Genomic DNA, 17,910 nt, shown 5'->3' on the forward strand with positions numbered 1-17,910 from the left:
CAAAAATGTCACACACTGTACGCGGAAAGAATGTCTCCTCTAAATCATTCAGAGAGGTTTCATATGATACAGAGGGCAGGCAAAAGGGAGAGACAAAATAAATGAGCTTTTACTTCTCAGGAGGCCTGAGGTGTGTGCTGCTGCTGATGCTGCTTCTCCGAAGGCAGCAGAACTTCAAACGGCATCGTCCATATTTTCTTTCTCAGCACTGGGAGAAGGAAAGCTATCAGGCTGACTTAGCGCAAAAGACTTCGCACTCTCACCACTCACCGACTGCATTTATATTCAGGATAATATTCTAGATAATAGCTCAAATGGTTAAGGCTTAAATCTGGCTAAGCCTCTTACTGTGCACTGCATATATTCTACGTCCTTTGTGTCTATTTATCCACAGGTAGAGAGTTCTTCTGGCACCCAAAAGGGACCAGTCTCCAGACAACCCTATAACAAGGTGACGTGTCCTGGAAACAGAATCAGTGTGTCCAGAAGCGAGGTGATATCATCAATTACACGTCATATAATGGCTATATGACTATATGTTTGCATTCAGTAGTAAACCACTTATACTGCCGTAAATTGATGGTAGCTGCAGCTTTGTATAATGTATGTGTCAAAGCCAGTGGTCAGTCAGTCAGTCAGTCAGTCAGAAAAGCAGCAACGTATGTTCTTAACAGTTTTCACATGCATGTTATTTTTGTTTCAGGGAAAATCCGGCATCTTTATTTAAAAAACATTTTTTTTAATCCAGCACTATTTATGTAAATGTCCAATTGGTGTTGATGGTAAATGTAGCCGATTAAAACAATAAATTCCTCAGTGCGTGCTATACTGACTCATAAAAGCAGAGTTCTCCTGCTGCAAAATCTCTTGTTTCTCCTGCATCCAGCGCCCTCGTTCGACGTGACAAAGAAGTAGCTGGCTGCTATTTCATCTTGGATTTGTCCCGGGGTAGCCAGGGGGCCTGCTCTAGATGCTGCTCAAAAACAGATCATCGTTGTTCTCTTCTCTTGTATTGCAATTAGCGGAAAAATTATGGACAATGGTACATTTTATATTGTTTCAGCTGAACTGGATATTCATTGAGGCACATGTTTGAGCCAGAGTAAACGGCCGGAGAGAGGCAGCGGAGAGAGGCTAAGGCTGCTGGTGTAGCAGGGATTTTATAGCCGGTGTAGCGTAGCTCATTTGGAGATAAGCCAGTACTTTAGTGTGTAAAAGGGCGTAGGGAGTGTGTGGAAGCAATGCGGAGTGAGCAGACAACAGATAGCTTAAGTTTAGTGGTGAATATATCAAGTGAATGGGCAGTAAAGTTTTGTGGTTTGCGCACAAAGAAATGCTTTGTCAAGACCAACAGAAGGTTCCTGTGTCTTGTTTACCTGCTGCTGGAGTGACGAGGGGCGCATGTCAGAGACGCCGTTGGACAGAAGCTTGCGCACAATGCATCTTGGTACATGTAGGCACTGCCGGCACGGCTCCCCCAGCAAAAATAGATCAACTTTCTGGGTAGCGTGCACTGAGTAACCTATTGCTTGAATTGACTACATTCATCATCTACACTGATTGGATATATAAAAAAATTAAACTAATATTTAAAATATATGTACAAACTTACATGATATAACCATACAGAGAAAATAGCTTTAGCTCATCTTTGACTTGCATGACGAGTGTGGGTGTTTTTGGTCAAGATGCTCAGAAGGACAGCAACAACATCATCACTCTTTGTCATTGCCCAGCACTCCCAAAGCTGATCCGGGATCGGTTCTGGTATCTGCATTAGTCCCGCCTTGAGCAAAACCATCACAGGTTTGTGCTGAGCTATGTATATGACCAAGCACTAAAGTGGTGTAGGTGTGGTTAAAGTTGAGCAGAAATTCATGACATCGCTGTGACATGGTGCTTCTTTTACGACTAAATTAATTTCTGTATTTTATTTTTTACCTGCTGCTAGATATGCAATATCTATATCACAATTACAAAAAACGAAATGTTGATTTTAAACCAGTAACTTATTAACTAGAATTTAAATAGTCTATCGTCAACCAAATAAAAATGACAATGAAGACATTTAAAACCACTGTATATACACTGATCTAGACCAAAATTGGCACTGTGAAACTCATCTGGAGGTCATCATGAATACACTATCTTGTCTCACGGTGAGAGTGAAGACCTCAGAGGAGAGGACTCTGGCCTGGGATAAAAATTATGCTTTTTTTTTTCTATCATAAAAGCACTGTGACGCTTGGCGCAATAGAGACGAATAGACTCATTTTCACTTTGATAACCCTTCATAACTCACCAGCAAACCTCTGAGCCGAATTCTGAGGACGAGCGCATTAGAGGGACGGTGCTCAAAGTAGATCGGGCTGTTTGAAGGAGGGTGATTAGGTACATGGAAGGAAAGGGAGGGCGTGTGCATGCGTGGGTGGGTGTTGATTATCCGTCTGTAATGTCACGTCTCTGTGCCACCCTCATTGCTATTCAAGGCCATGCCTGGCAAAGGGAATATGATTTTTCTCGCTGCTCTACCTTCCCAGCAGGCATGTGAATGCCCTTATACTGTGTTTACATCCTGCATGGCAGCCTTGAATCCTCTAGAGTCTAGACACCCAGCAGCAGTTAGACACTTGTCATTTGAGCTACAGCAAGCAAACGTTTTAGTTTGGGAAACTTTGATTATGCCTACAACGGTGCGACCAATGAGGAATTAGACATTACATTAGAAATATCATTCGGTACCAAAGTAGGCTTATCCAAATACTGACACATCTTTTACTCGGTCGAAGAAGTTCTTCTACGTCAGTGTAACCTTGCTGTGATACTAAGAGGTGGAAATGATGTTTGAATGGCTCCAGGGAGTAAATAGATAATGTGGAGGTTAATGATGAAATCACACCAATCATGTGAGAGGTGTAAGAGGAGCAAAAGGGGGCAACAGCACAAATCTGTCATCTCAGAAAGACGCAGCCAGCAGAGGGCAAGAAGAGCCAGGAATCACACGAGGAGAGGCAGCTGATGTCAGGTCTAAACAACGAAAGAGACAAACTATAAAAGCCTTGCATAGGCAAATCTTTGGCAGTATATTAATATTACAAATAAACACACAATAATTATTAGGACACCCCTACATGTTTGAATTTATCACAAAAATCCATAATTTAGACACCAAGTATCATTATTTAATCAGATTATATACTTTTCTGGTGTACGCAGTTTGCAAAATCTAATTCTATACTGCTTATTGTTCTTATTAGTATACGTCTTACTATGATTATGTTTATTAATATGAGTAGTAGCAGTATATTACTTCCCTATTTATCTTACTTACGAACTTATTTCTGTCTTTGTGCTGCTGTAACACCAATAAAGATCAATAAAGACTCATCTTATTTTAGCTCATCTTAATTTGAAGACAAAATTGTGTCAATCTGGTTTAAAATGCCACTTTTGTCTTGAACTAGACTTCATTTTCAGTCAATCCTTTTTGGAAAAATACATAATAGAACATGAAATATAAAAGAAAACAAATAGAAAATGATTGTCAGCAAAGGTGGAAAACCGTCTTAAGCTCCTGAGACCTAAAAATGATCATAAATGAAATATATTATAAATATTAATAAATTAAGAGTTTGACGGGCCTTTTGAAATGGCATGCCATGTCCTGGATAACCCTAACCCTTCATATATTTCTGTACACCCTAAAAACAGCCAAGGCACAGACACAATGATTTACTCTCTTCTGTTAGCGATTCGCTGGAGGGGCCAACACAAATGTTAGCCTACTCTCATCTCTCTCTCTCGAAAAATCATTGTGTCCAATGTATTATTCATCATAGAAGGGTTGTTTCAAAGTCATTATGATCCAAAATCGTGCCCGGGCATTAAAAAAAGAAAGATTAATGGATCTCATTTAGGAAGAAAGTCTACATTCCTAAAGTGTGAAGGAGGCAGAGACTTCATATTCATACAGCCATGTGTCTAAATGTCAAGAGGCGGGATCAAGAAGACCTCAACGTAGTATGGGGTTATACTGCATGCTAACCGTTCACTAGCAATAGTAACACTAAATAGTTTGTCAGAATTAGAAAATCTGTCCCTGGATGGATTAAAAACTGCAGAGTTGTAAGAACAAACAGCAGCTTGAAGACCAATACTAAAATACATTCAGGCTACATTTTTGACTTTTTTGACAGCTTGCTTAATATTTTTGCTATTGTCAAGTCAAAACCCTGCATTGTGGTCTTCTGAAAAAAAAAGTAAACTCACTAAGGAGCCTGTTGCCATTCAGCTTATTTAAATGCAACTGAAGGTTACAAGGTTTTCAACAGACAGTGACAAAAGTTTTACACTCCCAGCTGATTCACTCATTGTGAGCTGAGAGTAGCGACTACCTGCTCATTAGACTCACACCTCTGTTTATACTCCTTCCTCCTGACATCTGCTCTTCGAAACAGAGAAACTGCAAACCAATTCCAAAACTCTCTAACTCTTTGCCCCCCTTTTTGCCTCATTATCTTTTAAAAAAGTACGATTCAATGTCATTTTTTTTTTTTTTTAACACTTGGTTAACACATCCAGAAACCTTGTCACACTTCTTTCTGAAACTGCAAAGCTGGTCTTCAGTTTCTTTAACATTTAAGTCAACATAATTTATTCTGAAACTGAAATTGCTTTGCACCCAACTCCTTGGTCTACTGTGTATTTAATAAACAAAAAAGCAAACACACTAATTTAACACAGAGAATTGCCACTTCATATCTAATGTTAGTCAACAAGACTCCTAATTAGGACTATGAATAATGCAAGGATGAATCTCACATTCAGGGAAAATGAATGCAATGTCAAGTTTTGTTTAATTTTTATTCTGCTTTGCATTTAACGTTTGACAGCAATGATAATCAATAGGAAAACACGTTGGTGCACATATTAGTTCTAGCATCAACTTCATCAGATGGCATGTTAGTGTTCCTTTTGATGTGCATGTTAGACGCCAATACCATAGGAGTGCTTTGGTAGCTGAGTGCTAACAGTGCAGGCCGTATAGCTTCAACATCCCGGGTTGGGTTCTGGCCTTTGGACCTTTTTTGCACATTATGAAACTCTTTCTTCTCCCAGATTTCTATACTGTCCTCTGCTGAGTAAAAACAAAAATGTTAAAAAAATTATTTAAAATGTAAGATTATACTGTATATTCTCTAAAATACAATTGATGCAAATAATGACCTAAAAAGAGTGATGAATAGTGGCGATTTCTCTGTTTAAAATGTTCAAATCAAAATCTCTGAGCAGATGCAAAACAAACCATAAAGCGATCAGAACAATAATGAATCTTTATAGCTTTGTGCTGTGTGCCAAAAGCTTCAAGAAAAACAGAAACAGACTGATTGATCAACCAAAAAGTCAGACGTTTACAATCCAAATATGTTGTTGCATACTGAAATTAATTTTCCAGAAATACTCCTCCTGAGGGCTGTAATAACTCTCATTCAGAGTGGGAGTACAATAAGAAAGCACACAGAATGATTATAGTGCAAAAAGCTCTAAAATACCCTCACTCATGTTGCTCTGTCAAAAAAGCTATGCAACCCCCAATCAGTCATTTCTACTGGCTGTCAATTTACCTGTGGGAAACATGATTAGTAGGCAAACTCACCAACAAGCACTTTAATCTTTGCCCGCTTTGCTTTACAAAAATAAGAAAATAATTAAAGCGGAAGTCTGTTTACAGGTGTTGGGAAGTATTTCTGTAATATGTGGAGAAAAAAGTAGTGTAAAGGCTTTTATACTTCACAAAGCCAGCCTCATGGCTTTGCCAACCAGGGGCGTGGCGAAGGAAAATGCAAAATGCGACAAATTCACCAGAAACAATTTTGCATAATAACTTTTCACACCCGCTGCGAGGCAAATTTGCGAGAGTTGCAATACTTATTTAAATAAGGCAGAGGAACCACCCATGACCCTGTTGACCCAGAGGAGCGTCTGGCAGTCTGTCTGTGGTAAACTGTTGTTTGGCCTAAGCCACTGTAAGCTCTTGTATTGAGTTTCCGTTAAGTCAAATGCTCTGACTGAATTTGAGTTCCCTCTGATAAACACTAACACAGTCTGTACGTCTCTGGTTTTTGGTGAAAGGTAAGAACAACATAAGTGGATCAGGTATGCGCTGCCTTTGTCAAGGTTGAAAATAGTAATAAAGTTTGCTGTCTTGGTTCTGACTACAGACCAAGTCCCCAGGACGAGCGCCATGCAGGCTTTGAAGCAAATTGTACTGTTTTACTGGCGTCTCTTGATATACGGTGGACACCGCTCAGTCACTCTGCTGTTGCACATTGATGTTGCCACGGATACCACCAATTAGCTTTCACTTCTTATAATAATAATAATAATAATAATAATAATAATATAATAATAATATAACTAATCAGAGTGGTCAATTTGATACTAAAGATGAACATCCTAATATACTGTGGATCTACTGGACCCATTATTTAGTGACCACTTGTTCAGGGCCTGACTGCCACTCCCCATCCTGTCAGTGTTTTTCATGCATTCATTTCTATTTTTTGAGAATGTTAGTTTCCATATTAAATGTAAAAACAACACAAATTCAACAGGTGAGGCTGTTCCAGAGAGGCTCAGGGGGCTGAGACAGGAGGGGATAGAGCATAGCTTTCATTGACACTTTGGTTGTCAAATTGTCATGTATATAAAAAAAAAAGTCACATTTCATTCTGTGCTTATTATGGTCTTTGATGTTTAGTGATGAAAAGGATTACTGTAGAAGGTTTGGATTTGGATTTTCTCCAGCATCCATATGATTTGCATAAATAATGATTTCAATAAATAAATTGAAAATTAAAATTGAAGTAAAATGGAAATATCTCTGCTTGTGGACACATTGGGGTTGGCCACAGGGTAGAAACATCAATAGTAAATACCAGATCAAATTCAAGGTTTATTAAGTTTAATGGTCCTCAAACCTAAATTCTCTAAGTGGTGATGTTAGAAGATCAATATTGTTTATAGATGGATTATTTCTGTCCATCCTAACTCCTCAATTGTATTAGCTTTATTAGCATTGGTTAGACACTATTGCCTATAATGGTCTTGAACAGGACTCGATTTGCTCTAAATCCCGGTCTTGATTTGGTCTAAATGTTCTTTGGACTCAATAATAAACTCCATAATACACAAGACAGTGCTGAGACTGTACCAACTACTCCAGTGAGCCACACACACATACAGAAACACACAAGAACACCAGTCTCCAAAGAACAATGCACAGTTGATAGCCCATTTTTCAAACCATTATACCCTTCAAACCAGACCTGCAGTGCTCAAACACAAAAGGTGTACATTCATGTGATGACAATAAGAAGTAGAACTCCTTGTGCTTGACAAACTCTGCTGAACATTTGTCATTTTCAGAATTTAACACATAAATGTCTAATTTATGCTGCCAACAGTTTTTAATATTTCAGGATTTGTCAAAATTTGAATAACTTTAAACTTAATGTATACATTATGATCATCAAGTCACATTTAAGGAGAAAAGTATGAGCTTGTATTCAAGAGATTTGTTAAAACTGCTGACAATACATCTACATTATCTAGGAACTACTCAAAAAATGTATTAATTATCACCGTATTCCGGATTTGTTCTTTAATAGCTACCTTCATTTCTGTGTACCATAATGCATCGTTACCAACTTCCTAGAGGATATTCCCCACCACCCCTCTGCAGAGCCTGTGACAAATTAAGAAACATTACAGTCAGCTTCCCTGGGCTCATTTTTAGAATTGAAAAAAAATTCTAGCTGGTGCAGAGCAGTGTTTCACAGCATAGTGCAGTGCATTGAAAAAGTGTCTCGTATTGATTTTTGGAACAATGTGTTCCAGACAACCTCCTCAAAATATACATATATATTTTTGATACGATCCCTGCCAATGAATGAATAAAGAGAGAGAGAGAGAGAGAGAGAGAGAGAGAGAGAGAGAGAGAATATTACAGGCTCAAATGTCATATACACAAGTACCAACATCCCCATCAAGTCAAATCACGTGATGAATGTCAAGCAGACAGAGGTGGCACACGCTGTAAACGAGTAATGGCTTATGAGTTCGCACATGTTCGGAATTAATGGGAGCGCTTATATGATTGTGCATTTCCTCCAGTCTCTTTCAGAGCTGCTGTGTAGCAAACTGCGCTCAGGTCACTCGGCATAAATCACCATCACCGATGAATCACAACACTGCTCCAGGATTAATTAGACGATAAGTGAGTAGGTCTGAAACGCTTCCTGGAGAATCATTGATGCAAATTTTCTTTGGTTACGAGTGAGGGAATTATGATCTGATTAACTTCCTAACACCAACACTGAGCAGCTTATTATACATCATTTTTAAAACTAATAGCACTGTTTTTTTTAGTCAAAGCAAATAGTTAAAAATACATTTATTTATTTTCTAATTTGCTATACATTTAAATATATAAAATAATTTGAATTTATTGAGTAAATGACACTGACAAGGTAAAAGGATGTCATTTAGATTGTTTACACTGACTTCAGGACTGAAATACTTTTTCGAGACAATTAAAAAGTAAGTTTGGAGCTTTAAAAACCCCGGATAAAATACTAAATGGGTTTAGTTTCAACAGATATTTATATTGCGGGAATTAATGCAATGTTGACTTTTCTCTTTTGCATATTTATCATTGCTCCTTAATAAAGCAAAAATATTTAATCTGATTATTTGATTAATCAATGGAATAATCAGTAGAACACTCAATTACTATGAAAAGCGGTGATTAAAAGATCTTCTAAAATGTTTATTCCACACATCTTCATCACACACAGGAACAAAGTCCTTGCACGCCATAATGTAATATCAATACAGGCTAAGAAAACATCCTGCTCAAAAGCAAAAAGGAAACAAAATGACAAATGTTGCCTTTTGTTATCATAAGAAATAAAGTTAAATCTATATAATCTATGCTAATGAAAGAGACATCTCATCTTTATGAAAGCAGAGTGTGTGTATGAGGCCCTCTCGTTGCCGACGATTGGCAGAACAGAGGAAAATAAAATGTTTGCAGTTGTTCAATTACAAGCTCATAATTATCCAGACGGGATAATTAGATACATTAACAAAGTGTTCCAGAGCAGATACGAGTGAGTAGGAAGGTGATCGTGTGACAGCGAGTGAATCATTATCCCATCGCTCCAGCTGGTGAGGATGTGACACTTCTCCTGACATTAGTTGAATGAGAAAAGCTCTCGGCTGAGACCGCGACTGAAACCGATCTCGTGGTTCAAAGAGGACAGGATCAGAACACAATATGAGGTTCAGTCAAGTTAGCGAGGGGTCTGCTCTGATGGAGTCGAACTGACAGCCTCGGCTCGGGAAAATAAATATTTAATCCCAAAAATCTTGCACAATGCCAGATGGAGGAAACTGAAACCTGTGAAACACTGTCAAATGCTTTGATAACTGTGGTTTTTCATAATGGTTACACAAAACCCCTCCAGCTAAACGCTTTCAGCGTTGCAGGGTTGTTGCATGCTTGTCGCGATTCGTGTTTTACGGGAAAGGTCGGGTACTCAAACGGAATCAGATTTTGCTGTAAAGAGGGCTGATCACATCAGTCAGAAAGCTACAGAGGTTAGAGGATCGATTAAAAAGCTGCAAGCGTTTGGTTCTTACCCCTTAGTGTCAATTTGGCCTTCTTTGATGAATGCAAACAGTTGTGAAAGTGAACGAAAAAACAATTACTGCATGCTTTGAATCTTCTAATAACTCTGCAGCGCACTGTGGCCGACGGAGTCATTCCTCAAAACAAGTTTATTGGGTTTTTATTCTTCTAAAGGCAGAGCATTAAAATGAGATGTGCTAAGTTAATGTACTGAAATAAAGCTCAAGGAAGATTTAAAGAGGATGTTAAACTGATTCTGATTGTTTAAGAAAAAAAGTAATGCAAAACCATTTCAGTATAATTGTAAAGTTCTTGTATAAGTACTACAACAAAGCCAGCGACTGCTTTAATTAGACTGACCTGATACTTTTGTGTAGTGCTGAAAGTTATCATAGAAGCCAAGCTGTTCATCATCTAGTTACACACATCTTAAACAGCATATGTGTTCCTGCCAGGTTATTAGCATTTAAAGCCCAATGACAAAATCACATACATGGTGCTGAAAAGAACATAATCGTCATTGTTTCACCATTATGAAATCTTTCATTTGAAATGTTTTGAAGTCAGTGGCTGTGAGCTGCTTGAGACTGTACTCCCTGTCCAAAGAAACATCATTGTTGATCGGCTGTTCCACTTTTTTCTCACTGTTCTAACTGATGAAGCCACTTCGGAACAGGAAAAAAAACAAAAACAAAAACTGACACGTTATCATCTGCTTGTATCAAACAATTGCCTTTTCACACATCCAGCAGACACAGATGATTATTAGCATTTGGAGTCCTCTGTCCATCTAATGAACAATGTCTACTCTCTGTTTGCTCCTGTGCGTGTTTAAAAAAACAAAAAGCAAACAGCTGCCTACTGCTGTTAGAAACAAATTTGCCATAAAACAATGTACTAAAAGAAGCAAAAATACAGTTGGACAAAATGTATCCCCCCAGTACACCAGTTCAGCAGTAGACCATATGCAATTTAAAATGTTTTGAATATTTCTAAGTAAAGCACTAGTCTATAGTTCAAACAACAATAAAATGGACTTTCACTATCTGCGTTCTTGCTTGTGTGACAACTGAGAACACACCACAACAAGGCTACAAGACCAACGTCTCCATGCTGAACCGTGTGCTCTTCATCTCGGTAAAAGCACCAGGGGCTGCCTCCTTCCTGCCTGGAGACTTGCAGAGTAGCCTCTTTATTTTTATGTTGTGTTTTTGCATTTTGCGATTACTTTCTATTCTATATTGGAGTTTATAAATACGAGTTTTGGCACGCCCAGCAGAGAGGTACTGAAAGAAGGATTTGATTCTGACATGTTAAATTAGCGTTTAACCTTCTGTTTTGTTGTGTGTGATCGTATTCCGTATGTGTCCGTGTAAGGAATCAATCAGGCAAGAGAGAAAATAGCACAAAATGTATGAATTCAATTTAAATAAATGGATGGACCTTTTCCTTCCAAAGCAACAGATCAAGTTCCAAAATTGTTCCAATAAAGTTCAGTTACTAACAAATGTATAAATGTTACTTTAAAAGCTGTGAAACCTAGCCTTCATCGTCTTTATAGGCCCGCTGGGTTTTGTGATTGATTTTCATGAATAAGCCCGCCCAAAGTGTTCCATAAATTGCACCCTGCTTATATGGTCATTATATTTCATGTTCATGTTAACAGTTAATGGTACAGGTTTAAAGAATTAAACCAAAAAGCAATTCATTTGAGCAGGAAGGAAATCTATATCTGCAACACTGTATATTCTGTTTCATATTAATTACATATTTTGCACATTCTAGAGAAACAAAGGACTTTTTCCAAGCATGCAACATTTGTTAATTGTGAGGACAGTTTCTGAATTTTGATGAGTGGGACGTAATGAGCCAGCAGCATGAGTTGTCCTGGTTGATGGTTTATTCAGCGTTTGCTGAACTGTTGGGTGGGCTTTTGAGCAGATAGTGTTATTTTGTCTTCATGTATACTTGCATTGCTAAGATCATTTACATTCTTCCATCGTCGATCAAAAGTTACACACTGCATTTAACATTCTGTCCTGATGTAACGTTTTGCTTTGTAAAAAAGATCGTTGAGGACAGGACAATCGTATGGTACCCTCCTAGAGTATGTAAAGCTAAAACGCTGCATCAATATTACTATTCTAAAGCTTCATAACACTTTTAGATATTCAAGTAGTCTGAGTCACACACAGCCCCTTAATAAACTAAACTAAGCACAAAAACTGTAATACCTCAAATGACTAATCGCCTGTGAGGCATGTGAAGAAATAATCATGATAAATCAACGTTTGAGTAGATTTTTTCCCTCTAAAAACACTCTACACATTAAATGAGGTGCTGATTCCAGCTTCTAAGCATTAAATTGTCAGACAAGAAGTGTGGGTTTATAACTGTAAGTAACACAACCCAACCCGCAACCACCAGCCTTTCTTGGAGGGAAAAACCCCCAAAACATTTTCAGGCCAACTGCTCATCCGCACCAGCCAAGGTCATTGCAGCAGCCAAATGGGGCTGGCAGCGCATTCGCCCAGACTGCACTCATACCTCCGAAAGACTTGCATCCTCGTGGTGTAAACCACAAGCTCCTGCCCCCGAAAAAAGGCCCGGGTTCAGGCCGATGATTACATCAAGCGGACGGGCTTGCCAAGTGTTATCATCAGTGCCAAATGTCCTGTTCTTTCCCTCGCACCTGCTCCATTTGTCATCAATCCCGTTCATGCTCTCTAACTCTCTCCCTTGTCACGCACATTCATCACTCTGTCTCGCTCACTAAACGTCTTGTTGGTTTCCCTCCTGAACTGACATTTTTCTCTCTTGTTGTTTCTCGTGCTACCGATTCCTTTGTCACTCAGAGTCTCAAAGCCCTTTAGGATGTTCAAAGGCACATCTGTCAGGGTCACATATTACCATCATCAGTCACGATCTCACTCAGAGGACGTCAGATGCGCTCTCTGTCTCTCTATATCTATATATATCTATATATCTTTATATCTATATACACACATATATATAGATAGATCTATATATAAATATATAGATATAGATATATATATATATATATATATATAGATATAGATTATATATAAAGCTTTTGTTTTGCACTAAGTGCTCCACAGTGTGAGTAATGGAAACTGAGTTAAATAAAGCAGCGCCTCTGTTGATGAGTGCTATTTCGCATTAGTGCAGAGAAGAAGAGACGACATGACACACTTTCCTCACATATTTGAGTTCAAACACAGGACACTTTCTTCTTCTGAGCACACATTTTCTCTTTGACCCACATTGAAAACATGCAGCATTATCACGAACGTGGAGAATATCAGATACTTCTCTCTCAAAATGTGTTTGAATTAGTTGAACATAATGATACTTCCTTTAGATGGGTTTTCTAAACCAGTGATTGGTCGCGGACCTGTTTTCAGTGGGTCACCAACCTTTGCCTGAAGAAAAAAATAAAAATCTTGTGCTTTTATATTGAAGGGGATTTTTTATGCTGAGTTATTCACACTCCTTAACAGTATTTGGCATTAATGCCTTCTAATGCTAATAGACACCCACCATTTCACAGTATAGAAGAACACCAACAAAGTTTGTTTTCATGTGCTAAGTGAGCGAAACGCAAGTACGACACCGACTACATGAGATATGGATTTTCTTAAATTTAGGACAAAAGAGGACAAACACGTCAGTGTGTTTTGTGCAGCGAGGTTCTGGCACAAGAAAGCATGAAGCCGTCAAAACTGAAGCGGCATTTGTTGAATCAATCCACAGTGGATAAACTGAAAACTATACCTCTGTCAAATGACACTATAAGTAGGTGAATTGATGTCGGATGACATCCAACAACAGACCACAGCTCGAATTAAGGCAAGCGGTCATTTTGCATTACAAATGGACGAATCTACAGACGTAACAAACAAAGCAGTTTCACTGGTTTACGCAAAACATGTGTGGGTCGGGGACTGACAGGAACAATTTCTCTGCACAAGAGAGCTCCCTACTACTTGACTGCAGAGGACATGTTCAGCTCAGGTTCAAACTGCATCATCTTTTCATTAAATACATTTGAGAAGTTGAAAATTTGGGTCGCGGCTTGTCATTAAGGGGTGATGGTGGGTCCCGCAGCCAGACCAGTTGAGAACCACTGTTCTAAACGATCTAAATACTAGGTCCATAACTAAGCTTTGGTGACATTGTGGCAACATGTTTTCTACCCCCCTACTGCGTGTGCATCCTCAGTTGTTTGTAAGCAGTGAAACCCATCTATACTAGCTTTAAAAGTTACTACATGGTACTTTAATTTTGTGTCGATCTTGGCGGCCCCTGTGACAAAATCGGTAAGCGGTTTCCATAAGCACCACTACCTTCTGTCGTAAAGACCCGCAGCATTTAGATTCCCTTCATGAAACCTCGTATTTTACTGCAGCAGATGTCCTGGAACTTTCCGCATGACCACTCCTGAGCTGGAGAAGTTCTTGTGAACCTGCACGCCGTAAATTGTTTCATGGGATCGAACCAGATGACAAACATTAAATATAACTATATAGAAATAGCCAATCTTGTCGTTGATGGTCTTTGTAGGTCATATAGAGGCATCCGATTTAAAATGAGATTGTTTCATAAACAGTTAAAAGTTCATTGTAAGTACAAATTCTTTTTCAGATTATTCACATAAACTAATAATAATTAGTCACATATTCTATTTATGGTGTGTGTGTGTGTGTGTGTGTGTGTGTGTGTGTGTGTGTGTGTGTGTTATGTCACATCCTGACATAACAGTTTTCATTTCACAAAAACTTTTCCAGGAAGGAAAACTAACTCTGTAGGCTGAAGAATGAAATGAATAATAATACTTTGCAGTAATCATCTCTCAACTGAGACACACAGCGTCCGTTTCTTCGTATCCATTTAAATTTATGACTTATGAGCAAAGTCTACAGAACAGATGTGTTTAAGAGAATAAAATTTTACCTGCCAGAAGATGGTATCTATTGTGCTGCCCAGGAAGCCATCTCTCGTTTCCGACGACAGGAGCTTGGGTCCAAGGATTGTCATGAACTCCTCGAAATCCACCTGTCCATCACCTGACACATTGAGGAAAGGGACAGATTATTGATCAATGATAACATACTGATATTGGCATTGTTTGCAACTTTCGTCAAATTCGTTTGCTGGCTGTAAATTACACTTATTGACACGATTGTTGAGACCAAACCCATCCTAAACATCCCCCAATATCAAACCTATTAAAACTCATCCCAACTGAATCCTTATCCATCAGATAATCTGATGAATAGATTTTCTATGAACTGCAGAGCAATTTCCAGGCTGCGTAATGGAAAATCAACCTTTTTTTGGTATGGATCTGTCTTGCTTTCTTATCTTGCTGTTCAGGCTCAACTTTACCAGCATGAACACAATCTCGCTGGACCTTCATTGGTTTGGAGCGAGAGTCGAGGCTAAGAACCTTCAGCTGAATATGTGCAAGCTGGTTTTTGAGGGAAACAGAGCAAGGAAGGAATGGCAAGAAATTTATCCTGGATTAAAGCAGCACACATAGCGTAGAGATAATTGAAGCCTTTGGGGTTGCAAAAAGTTTTTTGCGCAGTTTTTTTTCTTCCCATTTTTACAATGCGTTTGCGGAAACTAAATTATTAAGCACTATGTTTCTGGCTTAAAGGGGAAATATAGATGCTGTTTATGTTTTTGTTATTAAAATTTAAGACCAGCACCCTTCAAATCACACTGTTCAGTTTACCACTGAGACAAGAGATTAAACAATGAGCTCCGACTAGCTCTATCACACTGGATATGAAGCAGATCAAAGTTTACAGCTACTGTATCGCTCACAACATGGAGCACCTGCTGTGCATCATTGATTCCAACAGTACTGATCCAGGAGCCTGCTGATAGTTGTTGCTGGCGCATCCAAAACGAAGCATCAAAACTCTGCAGACAAATCAAACCATAAGTCTTTTTTTTCCATTTTTGTCTTTGATTGGAAAGCCCGGTGAGATTTCTTAAACTCCAGTGCAGAGTTTGTCAGATTTTATTATCTGGATGTTTGGATGAACCAAACCTAAACCGAAGACTCTTGTTTAGGGAAAAGATTGGTACAAAGTTTCAGGAAAGTTTGAGGATTCAGATCTTTAGGCTTTAAAATAATAGGATGGACACACAACTCATTCCCTTTGATAAAACTTCAAAGCTGTGACAAATAAAACCCAAAAGTAAGAGTAAAAATCAGTAATTCCACAGCAAAGACACAGCAAACTAATTTTGCTTCTCTCGTCTTCCCACCTGCTCTCTCTGTATCTGCGGATGAGACTAGGACCTTGTCAAAGGAAAGTTACTGATGCAAGACGACTCAATCTGCCCCTCCCTGCAGTACCTCTGCTCTCGCTCTGACTAGGGGCATGCTGGCATTGTAAGGTTGAATGCGGCTGACTGCACTTGTCTCCGTGAATATTCAGCCGGGCTGCGGCCCAGAAGAATTGTGCTGAGGTCCGAGAATGTCGGGACAGGAGGATGGATGGATGACAGTAGAGATAAAGGTTGACGGGTCAACAGGTTCAAGGTTAGACAGGATTAAGTACAAGTAGTTGTGTGTGTACTGGGACCAGGCTACAAAAAAACAAGTATGTTGTTTAAGGCTACACCCAGTGATATCTTTTATATTTACTCCGAAACGAATGAGGAGCTTTAAAGCACATTTTGTGTATGTTTCAGTCTCACAGCTGGGTTCCAGCAGCAGGCAGCTGTTTTAAGCAAAACAACTTCTGCAGAAACAACTGTGTGCTACTGTACCAAACCAACATCAAACAGCTGAGAGGCTAAATTAGTAGATTTCTTTCTCAAGAGTTTGTGAAGCAAGGGTGGCCAGAAACAAAGGTTACGATATTGTAACCCCTGTTCTACAAGCACAAGCGTAGCCCTTTACTGGACTCTATGGGTGATACTTTCCTCCAATCACTAACATGCGTTCGCCCACTGGCAACACATCGGTACCAGGAAGTACGCAGGATGACAGACACACCTGTTCCTGTAACACACCTTGCTTCAGTGTCCTTTGGGCAGCATCAGGCCAGAGGTTTCATCTACATCTGTGTTATCCATTTTTGACAAAGTAGCACTCAAGTCCGGTTGAAGTATTTCAAATGGCTCATGCACACTTAGTCATGATGACTTTCTTGATGGATGCTTTCTGCATGAAAATATATTAATTTTCTGTTCAACACCATACAATTATCAGTAGCTAATCTACCTTGAAGTATACTAATAATAATACTAACAATGTTCCCCTTGAGGAATGAGTAAAGTATCTATCTATCTATCTAATAATATATACATATATATATATCTCAATAATAGTTAAAGGAGCTGTGAGTAGGATTTAGTAGTGTCTAGTGGTGAGGCTGAAGATTGCATTCAGCTGATTATCCCCGCACCCTTTCCAAGCGTGTGGTAGAACAACGGTGGCTCTTAGGCAACATAAAAATGCTCCATGAACACCCATTCATACACTGATGGCAGGGCTACCATGCAAGGTGTCACCTGCCCATCAGGACTATCTAACTAACATTCACACACCGATGGCACAGCCTTCGAGAGCAATTTGGGGTTAAGTGTCTTGCCCAAGGACACCGCCGAGCTTCTGGTCGAGGAACGACCCGCTCTACCTTCTGAGCCACAGTCGACCACTGACTCTCTCTAGAGTCTACAGGTTTATCTGTTCTGTAGTAATTTAAAAAATGTTTTAAATACATTACTTGCTAATTATCACCTTCTTACCGTGAAATTTGGCGACCTATAAAATTATGTATTAACAAATTGAAAGTCACAAAGATATAATAAAGGACTCTTATAGTTTCATAATTCTCCATATGACACACAGTATGCTGGCAAGCTCCAGACCTGTGGAAGGAAGTAAATGGCTATGGGTATAATAAATGAAGGGAATCAATTATTTAAATAACGTTTATGATATTCACAGTATTTTTATGCTCTTGGTGATCCAAAAACCTGCACCTACTTAATAATAAATGACTGAGAATCTGTTGGTTTACTGGATCAATACAAACCGTGTGTTGTTGGGTGCTTTTCAGGCTGGGTCATTTTTTACGAATCGTTAGGTTGTGTGCATCAATGTCCCCAAGATGGGAAAAACGGAGACACCTGAATTAAAACACTGCGTTTGTTTGGCTGAAACCAGA

The 17,910-nt window shown here is 38.9% G+C and overlaps 1 protein-coding gene across 2 annotated transcripts in view; it reads right to left on the reverse strand.

Moving 5' to 3' along the window:
• Nucleotides 1-17,910, reverse strand: part of caln1 (calneuron 1) — a 69,663-nt gene that overhangs the window by 27,049 nt on the left and 24,704 nt on the right. For both annotated transcript variants that reach the window (XM_068713292.1, XM_068713282.1), the window contains exon 4: nt 14,669-14,781. In XM_068713292.1, coding sequence (XP_068569393.1) covers nt 14,669-14,781 — 113 coding nt within the window. The remainder of the gene's footprint in view (nt 1-14,668; nt 14,782-17,910) is intronic.

This window comes from Cebidichthys violaceus, unplaced genomic scaffold, assembly GCF_023349555.1.
Source record: "Cebidichthys violaceus isolate CVI_PGR_0920_01 unplaced genomic scaffold, fCebVio1.0.p SCAF_1, whole genome shotgun sequence".
Lineage (NCBI taxonomy): Eukaryota > Metazoa > Chordata > Actinopteri > Perciformes > Stichaeidae > Cebidichthys > Cebidichthys violaceus.